Source organism: Dermacentor silvarum, chromosome 7 (assembly GCF_013339745.2).
Source record: "Dermacentor silvarum isolate Dsil-2018 chromosome 7, BIME_Dsil_1.4, whole genome shotgun sequence".
Lineage (NCBI taxonomy): Eukaryota > Metazoa > Arthropoda > Arachnida > Ixodida > Ixodidae > Dermacentor > Dermacentor silvarum.
Window position 1 is genome coordinate 163,345,185 of NC_051160.1, and position 16,541 is coordinate 163,361,725.

The 16,541-nt window shown below is 46.3% G+C and overlaps 1 protein-coding gene across 5 annotated transcripts in view; it reads right to left on the bottom strand.

Moving 5' to 3' along the window:
* Window positions 1-16,541, bottom strand: part of LOC119458642 (protein Hook homolog 1-like) — a 140,847-nt gene that overhangs the window by 64,439 nt on the left and 59,867 nt on the right. For all 5 annotated transcript variants that reach the window (XM_049671330.1, XM_049671331.1, XM_049671332.1 and 2 more), the window contains exon 4: window positions 11,848-12,003. In XM_049671330.1, the coding sequence (XP_049527287.1) occupies window positions 11,848-12,003 (156 nt within the window). The remainder of the gene's footprint in view (window positions 1-11,847; window positions 12,004-16,541) is intronic.

The following is a 16,541-nucleotide window of genomic DNA, read 5'->3' on the forward strand; positions in this document are numbered from 1 at the left end:
GGCGGCCTGGGCTTGACAGATGGCTTGTTTTGGGCATGTTCTTCCAATTACCCCCCCCTTCATAGCCAGGGGTAATTGGAGATCACGGGGAGAGGCCTTCGGCCTGCAGTGGACATAAATATAGGCTGATGATGATGATGGCAGAATACAGAGCATTTCACAAGAATTATTTACGGGCTTTGAGCCATCTGCTGCGGACGTCTACGAGATAGAATTGAAGCCTGCGGTTGTCTTTAAACTAGCATCGGTCTGCGTTTGGCCATATTTCACAGTCAATCCGCACATGTTCCACGCAACAAACAGCGCCAAACTAGGTCGAGGCATCTGTGGTAAAAGACACTTCTGCCGGGTTTAGTGGCGCAGAGCGCTAAGCCGTCCTAACATGTCGAGTTTAAGGTAACAAGCCTAACGTCCGCATTCTGCCGGTCGCGAGCCCATCTCCCCGTTCATTCTCTTCGATGCGCCGCGCGAGCACGATTTCCAACAGCCTCCACGGCCAACAATGTCACTTGCACAGTTCCTGAGGACAAAGAATTTGAACCAGTCTCGTGAGCTCCGTGTCGCCTGCTAGTCGGACCTTGCATGCTCTGACGTACCCATCGTTCCCCTTAAAGATTTTAACAACTTTACCAAGGTTACAAAAAGTAATGGGTACTTTGTCATCTCTAATAATGACAAGGTCACCATTGTTTAAACTGTTGTCGAGCTTCTGTGACCTGCTGTGTGCACTTCTTAGTGGCAAGATGTATTATTTATACTAGCGCTGCCAAAAGTCGTTTAGTTTTTGTTCTCTACATCTCCAGGCGCGCAGTGTGCCTGCGTGACCTCCGGAATTCTCGCTAACTTGCGCTTGTGGAAGGGCAGTGAAACGTCTACATGACAAAAAGTGCGAGCGAGTCAGTACTCCCGCTTCGACAGCATTATCAGAAATGTGTGTGAGTGGACTAGAATTAATCGCTGCCTCGACCTCTGTTATCAAAGTAAGGAGCTGTTCGAAGCTGAAGCGTCCCTTCCCTAGTGCTTTCCTGAGGCAGTTATTAACTGTTCGAATCATTCTTTTACAAAATCCTCCCCACCATGAGCGGGATCAGCAATAAACTTCCACGTGATGTTACTAGATGCACAAAAGTTCTGTACCTGGCCATCACGTATAAGTCCATATTTCAGCTTAAGTTCGCGACTGGCTGCCTTAAACGTTAAAAAATTGTCAGAATAAGTTACACAAGGCAAACGACGGCGCGAAATAAAACGACACAAGGGCAATAAAAAAGAATTCCGTCATGTCATCGAAAAGTTCTAAGCGAACAGCTAGCACTACAGCACAGATAAATACTACAATGAATGTTTTCACAGAGCCGTTTCCCTTCACAAACACTGGACCGGTGAAGTCGACGCTCATGACTTGAAATGGATGAGACCTTGAGACTGTCGATTGGAAGCGGGGCTGTAGGAGCGGAAGCCGCTTTATGACAAAACCTCGCACAGACACCTCACTGGTCAAGTACCTTTTTAATGCACTGGCGACCACGCAGTACCCAAAAGTTCTTATCCAACTCTGTGAATGTAACATCGACACCACTGTGAAGCAGGCGTCGATGTTCGCTGTCCACGATGAGGTGCGTACAATGCGGGTAAGAGTACAGGACATTTTACGTTTTCCGAAGCAGCTATGTTGTCAAGGCGAGTCTTGATCCTGATAATGCCCTTGGCATCCATGAACGGGTGAAGGTTTCATATGGTCGAGGTCTTGTCGACAGCTTTGTCCGTGGTTAGTACAGCAATCTTACTTCCAAATGTTTGTGCTTGTAAAATCTTCAGACAAGCATCTTCGCTTTTTGATATCTCGCAGTGAGCGGAAACAGGTTCAGGCTTACTACTCTGAACCACCAGAATAGACTCATCCGCCGGTTTTCTTTCATCAACTATAAGCTCAGACGAGTTCTCGCTGCTTGCTTCTTGTTTTGACCACGTCTCTACAGGCGTAATGGTGCTGGATGGAGACTTGTCCACACAACCAATGCCATAAAGCTCCCAAGATCGCTGTATCGGTAAGACAAGTTCATTCCCACGGGTGTTCGTTCACAGAACGCAAATGTGCGTGCTTGAGTGATGGCTGACTTGTGCCTCGGAAAAAGATAGTCCTTGAAGAGTCCAGCTGATTTTTGGACAACAAAGCGATTAACGCTTTGTTGTCCGGATTCCATCTGACCTCACTCGAATCGGGCATCATTTTCCCTAGTTGGTTGGATCCGATCAGGAGGCTCACTCCGGACTCGCAGGTGACGTTTGGGAACACAACCGTGTCTGCCAATTGCTTTCCCTCTGCTACGATGGTTTGCAGAAACGTGTTCGTTTTAGGGGCTTCTATCATCTCATCGCAGATAAACGGAATGACAACGCCTTCAACTTGAACCAATGCGTTGTCATGTTGGCTCCGAAGCGTAACACTGACGACCTTTGCCCGACGAGTGTGTTATGATCAAGCCGTCCAAACGTGCTGATAAACAAATTTATCTCCCTAATCGAAGGCCAGCTTAAGCTACTTGCAGACGTCTTCTGGCAGGAAAGTTCTCTGGCTACCATTGTCCAAAGCACCACGGACGTAACAACAGTGCGTCGAAGTCGTCAGCCATGCATGGAACGTCTGGAGGAGAATCTCATCAGCAATTTGAGGCGTTGCGCCGTTCATTGCATCGTGCATGGCAACATCCGGCTGTCTTTTCTGGTGTGGAACAAGGCGAGCTTTCGTTAACCTCAGCGTTGCACATCGTGGAAGCATGGCGACGCTTGCATGTTGTACACTGGATCCTGCGACGGCAGTCGTGTACAAGATGTCCCTTCGACCTGCACTTGAAGCATTGACCATCTTGCCTGAGCATGCTGCGTTTGTCTTCGAGGCTGACGTCACTGATCCTGTGGTCTTTGGCAGAAGAAAAGAAGCATGGTTTTGGTAATACTTCTGCCTTGTTGTGAAGCACCCTGTCCGCAGGAGTCGACGACATATTGACGCTCAGACTGTGTTTAAGACGTGTTTCGTTCAGCCTTGGCGTTCTAGTCTGAGCGCACTTCTCTCTAAATTCGACTTCTACCTGAAGAAATTTCAGCAAGTGCTATAACTCCTGTTCAGAAGAGTCCTCCCTGTTGCGTGTGCCTACCGATGGGGTAGTGGACTCAATGCTCTTACGCTTGTAATACTCTACTACCATATCTTGAGGTATACCTTTCAGGAGTATTTCACATAGCATCGAAGCGTAAGATGAAACGCTTACCCCAACGTTTGCGAGTCCTCTTCGGTTGAGTTGAATGTCGTCGAACTAGTCGAACAACTTCCGCATGGCTGTTACGTTGTTCGAAGACGTCACCTTCCAAGGTTTTCCAAGAGCTTCTGCTCGATCAACTTGCGGTTGCGGTAGCGCTGCTTCAATATTCCAAGTGCATCGCTGTAGCTTGATTCCATCACTTCGATTCCGGCGACCACTTGAGCAGCAGCTATCAGCTCCATGAAGCAGAGAAACCAGGTAATAGAAGCGATCCGTGTCGGAGAGCAGCAGGTTCTGGTGCACAGAATGAAGAAACATATCCCAGAACGGCTGCCATCGGATGATCGTTCCGTCGAAACGTACAAATTCTAACTTCGGTAACCTAGCACGAAACTCACGTTGTGAACGTGCCGTGTTCGTCGAGGAAGCAGACGCTTGGTTCCCGTCAGATGCGGTCGCTGGCTGGGTTGTCGGAGGCGAGGAGGAAACCTTGAGCATGTCAATATTGTGCTCGAGCAAGGCCAAAGCGCTGGTGGCAGCATCTTCATATTCCATAAGGGAATCATAATCTGTTGTGGCTTGATCGTTGGTCATGAATGTTTCCCACGCGGCATTAGGCACGGACAACTCTGACTTCGTCAGCTTTAACCGGCTATGCAGGGCACGAAGTGCAGAAAGGTCGAACTGTCCGGATTGAATTATCTCGCTCACCTCGTTATTTGCGCTCAGCGAGAAGTCCGCTTGTTCTTGATGCGCTCCATGACCATCTGGCTGTAGATGTCTTTTCCAGACGAAGCCGCAAGTTGCAAAGGCACCGGCTGGCTTCCCGGGTTTCGGCCCAAAAAAATACGATGTGGGAAAAGACACTTCTGCCGGGTTTATTGGCGCAGAGCGCTAAGCCGTCCTAACGTGGCAAACTCAATGTAACAAGCCTAACGTCCGCATTCTGCCGGTCGCGAGCCCATCTCCCTCTTTGTCCTCTTCGATGCGCCGCGTGAGGACGATTTCCAACATCATTGTCTGAGTTCGACACAGCCAGCCACTACCGCAGTGATTTAGTAACGTCTTTGCTGCGATTCTTGAGATCTTATCGCGTTTATAAATGTGTTAACGTCAGTGACATTGTTGAATAGGGGGGCGAGCGCTGGAACTAACCTTTCCCCACTCGTGTCAGCTACCTGAAACTCTATGTGACAAGACATTGGCACGCATCTTGCCAGCTTTGCCGTAGTGGCGGCAAGTGTACCATCCGAGGAAGCAAGCGCTAAATACCTTAAAAAGGGACAAAGAGGAAGACGTTGAAATTGGTCTCCACTTGGCTGGAATAAGTACTCTGCATGGTGTATGATTATGTGCTCTTCATAACTGCGAGCTGCAATCCTAGCGCGCAAAAGAACCGCCATCAAATTGGTGGGCTCGGTTGCTGTACCACAATGCAGACAACTAACCCGTTGCTCTTCGCTACGCAGGTATTCGTGGCTATCATCGCCCACGAGCTGCTGTCTTCTCGGATAGATCCTGCTATCGACACGCCACTGGAATGTGCGCTGCTGCCTCACAACGATGAAACCGGCGCATACACACCATGTGCGCGATCTGGCGCCTTCACCACAAGGATGGACTGCGCAGCGTCATCGGTGTCAACGCCACCATCCGTCATCTGGATGCTGGATTCACTGTGGGAAATCCCATCGGCACCGACATTCGTGCTCCCGCCAAGTATAAAGCAGCCGCGACTGTCGACAACGCTCTGTGGGCTCGGTTGCTGTACCACAATGCAGACAACTAACCCGTTGCTCATCGCCACGCAGGTTGGTAACAAGTATTCTCTTTTTGCAAAAAGATCTAGCAATTACCTTCTGGTGCAGCTGCCGAGCCCTCGGTGCAGTGTCGCTATTGCCGTTGAATGTGTTCTTGCAGTTCGCTCTTTGCTTCTCTTATCAGGAGACATCGAATCAAACCCGGGTCCCGATAGTGCTGACCTTGTACTAATAGAACTGCAGAAACTAACAGCCGGCCAAAAGGAAATAATTACAGAAATGAAAGATATTAAGAGCCAACTACTGGCGACGAACAAGTTGGTGTCGGACTTGAATTCCCGAATGACAGTCGTCGAAAATCTTTGCCAAAGCATCATCCCTTTACGAACTGAAATCGAAGCCGTAAAAACAGAAACTACTAAAATTACTGACCTAGCCGCTTGCTTGGAACGGCGTATGGATGACGCTGAAAACCAATCCCGTAGGAACAACTTAATCTTTTATGGCGTTCCTGATACTAATCCCTCTGAGACATTTGCCCAGTCTGAAGAAATCGTAACCCAGCTGTGCTCTCAGCACCTTAACATTAACATAGACACAAAAGAAATTGAACGAGCACATCGCCTTGGGAGGCACACCGCTGGGCGCCGCCGCCCTATAATTGTCAAATTTGCATACTTCAAGACAAAAGAGACCATCTTATCAAATGGCCGCAAGTTTAAAGGCACAGAACACAGTGTCGGTGAAGATTTTTCTAAGACTGTGCAGAATGCCCGCAGGCACCTTGTCGCTTTTGCAAAAGAGAAATCTGCTCGCTTTTCATTGCGTTATAAAACATTGCACATAGGTACTAAACGCTACATATTTGACGAGCCATCACAGACCGTCAAAGAAATAGCATAGCAATCGCATTACCCTACGAATCTAAAGAGAACTCCCCCTGCCACCCCGCGTAATAATCTGTCTTTTTCAGTAATTTTTTCTAACATACGTAGCTTTCTACGAAAACGTGAACACGTATCAAACCTTATCTCATCATCCGCCAGTAACTTACTGGTACTAACAGAAACGTGGCTTACAAGCGAAATCAGTGACCCAGAAGTTCTGGCCGATCTTCCCAACTTCGATGTTTATCGATGCGATCGGAGAGACGCACGTGGCGGAGGAGTTCTGATTGCCGTGAACCAACAATTGCCGTGCACACGTGTTAACATGGACAGTGAACTGGAAATATTATGGTTAAAATGTCAGTGTTCCCCGCAAACAGTGCTGCTGGGTGTTTGTTACAGACCCCCTCACCGTCAACCAGAGTTTTCTAACCTCTTAAATAACATTTTAAATGAAATTACTTCAATCCACCCCAATGCTATTATTATTCTTTTTGGGGACTTTAACTTTCCCGGCATTAACTGGCGCGATGGAACTACTTCACTAACAAATCAATCTGAAGCGAGCGACTTCATAGAAGTGTGTTTAAATTACAATTTAACACAACTAGTACTGGAGCCGACTCGTATCTCGGAGACTTCTGCCAATATTTTAGATCTCATACTAACCAATCATCCTGAAAGCTTATCATCCCTTACATATCTTCGTGAGATCAGTGATCACAAAGTTATTCACGGTGTTTTCAGTTTCAGTCCCCCACCACGTGACATGCACAAGAAGACAATTTGTTTATATGACAAAGGTAACTATGAGGCTATAATAATTAATTAAACGCATTTTTTTCTGCCTTTGCTGAGGAATTTCATACCCACTCGCTTTATGATAACTGGCTAATGTTTAAAAACAAACTACGTGAACTAAAGAATCAATTTATTCCCAGGATAACCATTCGCTCCAATCAACAAAAACCATGGTTCACGAGATCTATAAAACGATTAGAAAATAAAAAAGCGCCTCTATCGTGCCGCTAAAATCAAGCCGAGCTCAGTCGCGTGGGACAAATATTGCACTGCTGAAAGTGCTTACTTGATAGGAATTCGCGATGCGAAGCGAACTTTCTTTCACTATGACCTGCCAAAGATTTTAGTTACTAATCCCAGAAAATTCTGGCAGGTGATAAACCCTGAACAAGCGCGCGTGAATACTCTTACTAACGATTTGGGTGAACCGGTTACGGATCTAAGCTGCGCTAACATGTTCAACAACGCGTTTTCATCAGTTTTCACAAGTGAAATGGGGACACTTCCTGCTCCGCCAACCACAAATATACAGTGCAACATGACAGCCATCACATTCACAGCAGTTTGGCTTTCATCTGTAATAGAAAATATTAAGTTGTCTTCATCAGCTGGCATCGATGACATCAACTCTAAACTACTAAAAAACACGAAACACATTTCTGCAGCGATTCTGTGTTTGTTATTTTCGCAGTCGCTTTCCACAGGCACCATACCAGATGAGTGGAAGATGGGGAAGGTTATTCCAGTCTTCAAATCAGGTAACAAAAATTCTCCACTAAATTACCGCCCCATCTCATTGACAAGTGTTCCCTGCCAGATCATGGAGCATGTAATCTACTCTCATATTATGAACTTTCTAGACGCTAACAACTTCTTTCATCCTTCGCAGCACGGGTTCCGCAGGGGCCTGTCCTGCGAGACCCAGCTTGCACTCTTTCTTCATGACATTCATACTAATCTTGACAAGAACATTCAAACAGACGCCATATTTTTGGATTACGCGAAAGCGTTTGACAAAATATCACATCGGCGCCTATTACTAAAACTTTCACATTTGCATCTGCATCCTGATATCCTAAAATGGCTCGAACAATTTTTAACAAACCGGTCGCAATATGTCTCAGTTAACAACCACGCTTCTAACGTTGCCTCCGTCACGTCAGGCGTACCACAGGGATCCGTCCTTGGCCCCCTTCTTTTCTTGATCTATATTAACGACTTACCCTTGCACGTATCCTGCCAGATCCGTATGTTTGCCGATGACTGCGTCATTTACCGCGCAGTCAATAACACCACTGACCAAACAGCTCTTCAAATTGACCTTAACCACGTACAAGAATGGTGTGATCATTGGCTGATGACACTCAACTCTAATAAATGCAAACTTATTTCATTTACCCGACGTCATCACCCCCTTCGCTTTTCTTATCGGATTAGTAACGTCTCTGTTGAATTAGTAGAATCCTACAAATACTTAGGTGTCACCTTGGCTAATGACCTAACCTGGAATGTGCATGTTACTAATGTAATTTCATCGGCTAACAAAACATTGGGATTTCTAAAACGCCACCTTCGCTTCGCTCCATTGCATGTAAAGCTGTTAGCCTATAAATCTTTAGTAAGAACGAAACTTGAATACGCATCTTCCATCTGGGATCCGCATCAAGCATATCTCGCCAAAGCCCTTGAGGCAGTTCAAAATCGCGCCACCAGGTATATTCATTCTACATACTCCTACGACGTCAGCATTTCATACTTGAAAAAAGAATCTTCCTTATCGCTTCTATCCTTTCGTCGCCGCGTTGCCACCCTCTCCCTCTTCCATAGGTTCTACTATTCGACGCTTAATCGTCCACCATACATTGTCCCCCCATCACGCCGGTCACAACGCATTGGCCATCCCCTGCAGGTAGCCCAACCAAACTCACGCACAAATACATTTTCAGCCTCGTTTTTCTACCGAGCATCTAAAGACTGGAATGCCCTTCCTCATCAAGTCGCTGCGGTCACCTGTTCATCACAATTCATTCAAGATGTAACAACGTTTTTATCTAACTAATTGGAAACATTGTAACACTTGTTTGTATTGTTGTATTCCCACCCCTTATGTAATACCCCTACTACGGGGTCTTTAAGGAAATAAAATGAAATGAAAAAATGAAAAAAAAACATATCAGTGGACGTTGCTCCTTGTGGCCTCGATGACTCAGAAGTTGCCGATGTTGGGGTGAGTAGGGCTACCTACGAGTCAGGGCCAGTGTTTACAATTGCCTTTTCACGATGCCAGACGCGTTGTTACATATACTTTATGCCACGCAACGAGTCTCCAGATTGTGAGCTGCGCCATGTGTATGATTATATAGACAATATACTATGTGATTTATTTCAATACATGTAAAACCGGCAGGTTGGCCGCCGTCTTGGCCGTCTATAGATCGTTTACAGAGAGCAGTCTGCGCACCACGCACCAGGTGCCACGACAGGCGCGCCGCCATTGAACACCTAAATCGAGAGCTAGCCAGCACCAGCCACCGCCAGCAGCTACAGTAACGTTCTGCCGAGAGGCCGCCGATCGCTTACTGCTACAGCACTGTATATTTAAAATCTAGAAAGGCAAAAGGAAGATGTCCTCTGTAGTGAACTGCGATAGAGACTTGAAGGTGTGGGATGAGGTTGTGTGCGAGCTTTACCGCCTCAGCTAAAAAGGAGTGTCCTGTTTACGACCATTCGTCATGCACACTTTGCCGCAACGCGATTGCAAATAGCTCAGTCGACAGCGCTAAACAGCAAATTGGATTCAATGACCGGCAACCGATGCCGGCAAGGACTGCCAGGCTAACAATGCCTGCAGCAACAACACATCTTTAGCGCCACCGTGCATGGCACAAAATTACGGTAGGTTGAAATTCTATTCGCATGCAGGTCAGGGCTATGACCTCCCCCCTAAAGCACGAAGTACCTCGAGCAACTTCACTATCCAAAGCCGCAAAGTCTAACTTGAAATAATAGGCGGGCAGAGCGAGTTCCTTTTCTTTCTGCTTCGCCAGTCGAACAGCAGGCGAGTGATGGCTTAGCGTTTGCAGCATTTTTGTGCACGTCCATTTACAGTCCATAAGTCCATATACGTTCATACTTTGATCGCTGCTGACAGATGTTCAACGAGACCAATGAGTGTGAGGTTGAATAGGGTGGGGCTTAGTACTCTGCCTTGAGGAACACCTCGGTAGGTGTAGTGTCGTGCGGTTTGACCATCAACGGTACACACAAAGAACGATCTCATAAATAGGTAATGAGAAATCCATTGAAAAACTCTACCCCCTAGGCCAACCATCTCAAGAGCATCGAGGATAGCCTCGTGTTTTCGCGTAGTAGAATTACGTTTTCTCGTGTATTCGAATTACAATCCGATGATGTCATGCCTGTAGCTTGTGTGTAAGTCGTACTTGACGAATTTCTTGACAGATTTTACTTTGACAAATTCACTTAGTTCTAAACGCTTTGGCGCCAGGCGGATGCCTTCAAGAATAAGGACTAATGGGAATGGACCTCAAATGGCAACTGGAAAAAACTTTGTCTTTTAGTTTCCGGGTAACAAAATTCATTGTGTTTTCTCGTATATTGTAATACAGTTGTAATACGAACATAGGTTGGTATTACACTCCAAACCTATTATGTCTGCAGCTTGTGTGTAAGTCGTACTTTGCGAATTTCTGACGCAATTTACTTTTAAACAACAGTTTACTTCAATAAGGCACTTGCGCTTGGCGGACGGCCTAGAAGAATGAGGATGTATCCTGCACTTCCGCACACGTACGTGCGCGCGTGACGTACGTCGCCTGTGGTGTGACGTCGTCTAACGCCATTTGGGGGGGCGGTACTTGTGTATACACAAGTACCGGACGGTGCGGACGTTATAACGTCCGCACCAGCTTCGTTGTACATCCACTCTCGCAGGGTTGAATAGAGGCAAACTTTTTTTTTTTTTACCCAGTGAATGCTGTCACTAAAGCGCGGATTTGGACTCCACCTGTTGTAGAAGTACAGAGCACGATGAGTCCTCGCTTCGGTAAAAAAAACGTTAATAGATGCGGGTGGTGAAAAGATGGCAGTAAATTTGGCGGCACAAATGAAGAAAAAATGCACGAGGAGCACAGAACTTTCTATTTGGGATATTTCAACCGAGTATATAAATGATGATGGCCCATTTTAGTTGACGCTCCGCATGCTGCTGAAAGGCATTTGAAATAAATAAATACTAATTAAAGGCCACGACACAGCAGGAAGCTTTAAGGAACATGCCTAGTGGTATTCGAGACCATCCCATCTCGAAAGTTGTCTGCGCCATCATCAGCTGAAAATTAGTGTATTGGTTTCCCCGACGCCTGCGAGGCTTGATCGGACAATTCGCTACAGTACTCTTCCATCACCACTCTTGCTTTTCAAACGAAGAGGAAAACGGGAGAGGCGGGAGAAGACACTTCTGAGCTGAGTGTGCTACGTGTGTCACGAACTTGTGGCGCACCTGCGTCGCATTCTCGCAAAACCTTGGCAATGTCCACGCGGTATCAACGCAGTTGCCGATAAATTAGAGGAAGTACTTTGTATACAATAAACTAGAACCACAGGAGTCGCAATGTACATTGCGGCAAAACGGTTGATGGATACGATGATTTGCGAGAAAGGCAGGGACTGCAGGCAACATTGTTTCCTCGTCCAGATAAAAAGTGAAACATTCCTTTGTTTTTCCTCTGCGCAGGATATCCCAAGCGGCCAAACAAGAAGCAGCCTATATATATGCAACAGGCGTAACTGGGCATCAATGGCTGAAAGATGTGCCTCCTTTGGTGTAATGTCTAGGACCTCCCTCCCTTTTATTTCGTCCTATATCGAGGAGGACATATTGTTGGGCATGGTCGTCTTGCACAACTGTTGAAGCAAAATTACCGGGGAAAAAACAAACACACAAAAAACTGGTGGCTAGTTCGTCCACCCCCAACCACATTTCTTTGTGTGCGTCTTTCTTGGGCTAATTTTCTATCACTTAATTTTTATACCGAATATCGCGCGCACTCGAACGCTATCGGTATTTTGCTGCTTTCGCCATTATCAATGTTGAAAATATGCAGAAAAATACATTACCGTGACAGCCCACTCGGCTTCGCGGAGCTTTTCGTGGAGGTCGTTGTTCTGCGCCTGCTCCTTTTCCAGCGCCTGGCGCATTTCCTCCAGCCGCTTGTTTATGGCCTCTGCCGCGCGCTCAGTGTGCGCTCTTGACTCGTGCTCGAATCGCCTCACCTGCAGTTCAAAATTAGAGTTTGTTATACAGACCACACATATAACGATATGCATTTAGGAATTTCTTTTAAGCCACTCAGCCTGGGTACTTACGTTGAGACTTCATGAATAAACACTCCTGTGCATTTATTACTTATGCATCCTGAACATACAATGCTTAAACTGTGTCAAATCACTAAGGACGTACGCGCACAAAGAAGAGTAAGGTATGCAGGGATCAAGATGCACGAAAGTTGATAGAACTCTTCTATCAATGTACACTTTTAAATTTATTTATGCGAAATGCATCACGGGTTTTGTTAAACCCCTCGAACCTTCCAATTACAAAAAAACTTCGCCAAGATTTTTTCTATTGCTTTCGTTCTAATACCGTTTCTCCAAAGACTAAGCGAGATGCAGTAGGTGAACAACATTTTTTGAGCTGCCAGGTAAAGGTAAATATATGGTACAGGACTGGCGTTTTGTAGTTGCTCGCGGGAGCTCGCCACGCACCGTCTTTTAGACTTTAGACTAATGATGAACAGGGACAAAAAGGTTATTTGTACTCTTTGAACACAGAAACGTATCGCATTGTGAACATTTGAAACCAGAAGCACCTTCGTGGCAAAGACAACAGCGGCCTCACTGATAAACACCGGCTGGAGGGGAACTGAAGGATTCCAAAGCTAAGCAGCTTGCCACAACCTTGTCATACACTTCAATTAAGTATTTTCAGGCACTTTCGTTGAAAAAGTTCAGCTTAGTTTGATGTTCAGGACTTTACCAAATATAAGTGCTTTTTCCGTTTATCGTACTCCAAATCTTGCCGTCGGTAACGGGAATTAATACAAAACTTTCGCTCTTTTACACCACTGATACACCACTGAGAGCATTTTGGTGTAGACGCAACATTAGCGGATAAACTAGAAGCTCACGAACACCGCTTTTTATCGCAATGTGTGCGCCAGGTCGGCAGGACATGTATTGCGCGCGCGCGCGCGCGCGCGTGTGTGTGTGTGTGTGTGTGTGTGTGTGTGTGTGTGTGTGGTGTGTGTGTGTGTGTGTGTGTGTGTGTGTGTGTGTGTGTGTGTGTGTGTGTGTGTGTGTGTGTGTGTGTGTGTGTGTGCGTGCGTGCGTGCGTGCGTGCGTGCGTGCGTGCGTGCGTGCGTGCGTGCGTGCGTGCGTGCGTGCGTGCGTGCGTGCGTGCGTGCGTGCGTGCGTGCGTGCGTGCGTGCGTGCGTGCGTGCGTGCGTGCGTGCGTGTGTGTGTGTGTGTGTGTGTGTGTGTGTGTGTGTGTGTCACAAACATCATTTAAAATATGCCGTTGACGCTCCATTTCATGTAAATGCAATATTCCCTATTTTTTGCCCGACATTCCTTAAGGCTGTACGCTTGATGCGCATCACGAAAAGCCATTAATTGACTGGTCAACAATATTGTTCAGTATTATAGTGCACTGCCTACGAGAGATGTAATTACAAAGTAGCTTTCACAAGGTCAACATGCATTCATGAGATGCACGTCCATGCAGATGAAAAATAAGAGCTTACTGAAACAAAATGAACAATTTATACAGTGACAAGTCTATGACCACGAGAACAATTAGAGGACGAAGCCTTCAAGTTTTGCCACCAGAACATTTGAGGGTGCTCAGTATCGACATTTCTTGTGAATGCCACTGCTGGCCACGTACTAAATAAAGGTACAGTTAAAGGCACAGACTGATATTTGGAGTTCTCTTCTTTTTCCAGATGTTCTTGTTAGATCAACAATATTGTTCAACTGCCAGGTACAGCAAAACTTTTTGTTGGGATAGTTGGGGCATGCTACAGAAGTACTAAAGCGCCAAACAGACGACACAAGAAGCGCTCGTCCGTGTCTCTTCTTGTGTCGTCTGTTTGGCGCTTTAGTACTTAAGTGCCAGGTAAAGGGTTGAAACGCACTCAGTAAGTGTCTCAGTAATTGAGATATTCGAATAAAAAGTATTCAAACCGACAACAACATATTCGCAGCAAGAAAGCCATCGCTATAGAGTAGGTGAGCATACAAATGTGAAAATGTATGGCGTATCATTAAACCTACACAATTTATTTAAGCTGTATCAATTGCCTCACGGCAGAAGACATAAAAAACATTGCCCCGAAGAATACTCCTCTAAATAAATGCAAGTATAAAAACTCGTTTAGTGACACACAAGATCAAAGCAGCACTTATAACTAATCGCACTAGTCCACCTAGAGGATAGATCGAGCACCAAGGAACAACGTTTTGCAACCTCTCCACTTGTCTTGCTCTGCTATGACCGCTAGTGCTGGGAGTAGCAGTATTTGGGGAGAAAAAAACAAAATAACAATTTGGAGGAGAAGGCGACAGACATCGCACTCCAGATGGGAATTGAAGATTTCAAATTCAGCAACGGCTGGTGAAGCCGTTTCAAGCGTCACGGCCTGGTTTTCCGCACCATAGGAGGTGAAAGTGCCGCGGTAGATAGAAATGTTTGCACTGACTGGCAGCAGCAGAAGCTCCAAGACGTCCTCGAAAATTATGAGTCCTGAGACGTCTTCAACGTGGAAGAAATGGCACTTGTTTATACGCTTCTTGCCAACAAGTCTATCATCTTTAAAAGTGGGAATTTCACAGGACGAAAACACCGCGATGACGGCGTCACTGTTCTGGTTGGAGCCAACATGGACGGATCCGAAAGTTGAAGTTTCCTGTTATCGGGAAAGCAAAAAGACCCCCAGCTTTGAAGGGTGTCAAAGGGCTTCCGGTATTGCACGAAGTGAATACCAAGGCCTGGATGACGCAGGCCATTTTGGAAACCTGGTTGACGCAGAGGGACGCTGAGTTCACTAGAAAAGACAGGAAGGTTCTGTTAATTGTGCACACTTCACCATGCCCCGCGCACGGTGAAGTGCGAGACCTGAATTCTATTCAGCTGGAGTTCCTCCCTGCGGACGCAACAGAAATACTCCAGCCAATGGATCATGGTGTCATTCGAAATTTAAAGGTGTTCTGTCGCCACGTCCTGAGAAAGATGTTGCTGTGTATGGACGAAGAGTACACCATTGACCACCTTTCTGCCATTCACTTCTTGGCACACTCGTGGGATGAAGTTGTAGCTACTACAATTCAAAGATGCTTCCGTCATGCGGGGTTCTCCAAGGAAGTGGCCACAAACCAAGAGGAATCTGACGCCGAAGGTGCTGAAGCGCAAGCTGTTTTTGATCTGGTGGCTCAGAGGTGCGGCACTGGCACTGTGACAAGGAACGATTATGAAGCTGTTGAAGATGACGTTGTCATCCTCCGTGAGGACATTTTAGCTGATATATTCAGGCAAGTTGCAGAAGCCAAAGGTAATGAGAGTGAAGAGGAGATCGACCATTACGACAACCAGAGCCCCCCACTGTCGACTAAACAGGCAAGCCAGGCAGTAGAAGTACTCCAGCACTACTTCCAGAAAGAGGACTGCTTGGAGCATGTGTGCAACCTAAACAGGGTGAATACCTACATAGTGAAGAAGTGCCACGCCAAGCTGAAGTAAACCACCTTACACAGCTACTTCGGGGGTGACGACCCCTAAATGAGACTACCAATAAATTCAACCGATTTCCTTGTCTCCTTCGAGTTTCATTTAAAGGGAATGTACTGTAATTTGACCACATTTTGCATGGTTATGCTTTGTACAATTTGCACGGTTTCGTATGGCAGATCTACAAAACTATGCTGGGTGTCGGCTGACATCAGTGGTCGTGGTGGCACCGTGCAGGCAACGCGTTAATCGAAGCTCCTTCTTGAATTAGTTCTTGGGTTTAAGTGCCAAAAGCACAATTTGATTGTGAGGCACACCATAGTGTGGGACTCCAGATTAATTTTGACCACCAGGGGATCCTTAACTTGCCCCCAATGCACAGGACAATGGCGTTTTTGAATTTCGTCCCCATAGAAATGCGGCTGCCACGGCCGGGTTTTGATACCGCGATCTCGCGCTTAGCAGCGTAATACCATAGCTGCTAAGCCACCGCGGCGGATGTAGCTTTTTTTTTTCTTTTTTTGCCTGCAGGTTTGTTACATAGGCAAACTTCGATACACTTGCTTCAAATAAGATGAACGCGTTGTTATGGTGCTTGCATGCCCAGAAGCATTACTGAAGCCTTTCATTTCACTGCTTTTGCTCTTATGTGACGATGTTGAAAGGAATCCGGGTCCCCCAATTCACTCCGTTATCTCGCTGGCTTATTTGTATGCGTAGTTAAAATATACCTACGAACGCTGCACTCGCACGGAGGCTGGTCAAAGTGTTTTGTCTGTTGGCATTAGTGAACTAGAACAAAAACAAGTCGTGAAGGACGACGTTGTTGATATAAAATGGCGCCTGCAGACAGTCGAGACGAGATCATCATGCAGTGAAACGCACCAAAGGGATTGCCTTGTGGCATGCGCAGTTGTTGAACGCCTTAGAAAAGAATCAAACACAAACATGTTCTCCTCACTTCCTCCTTCACTTCTGCAGTTGAATCGGGCGTGCCACAAGGCTCTGTGCTGGGACCATTGCTTTT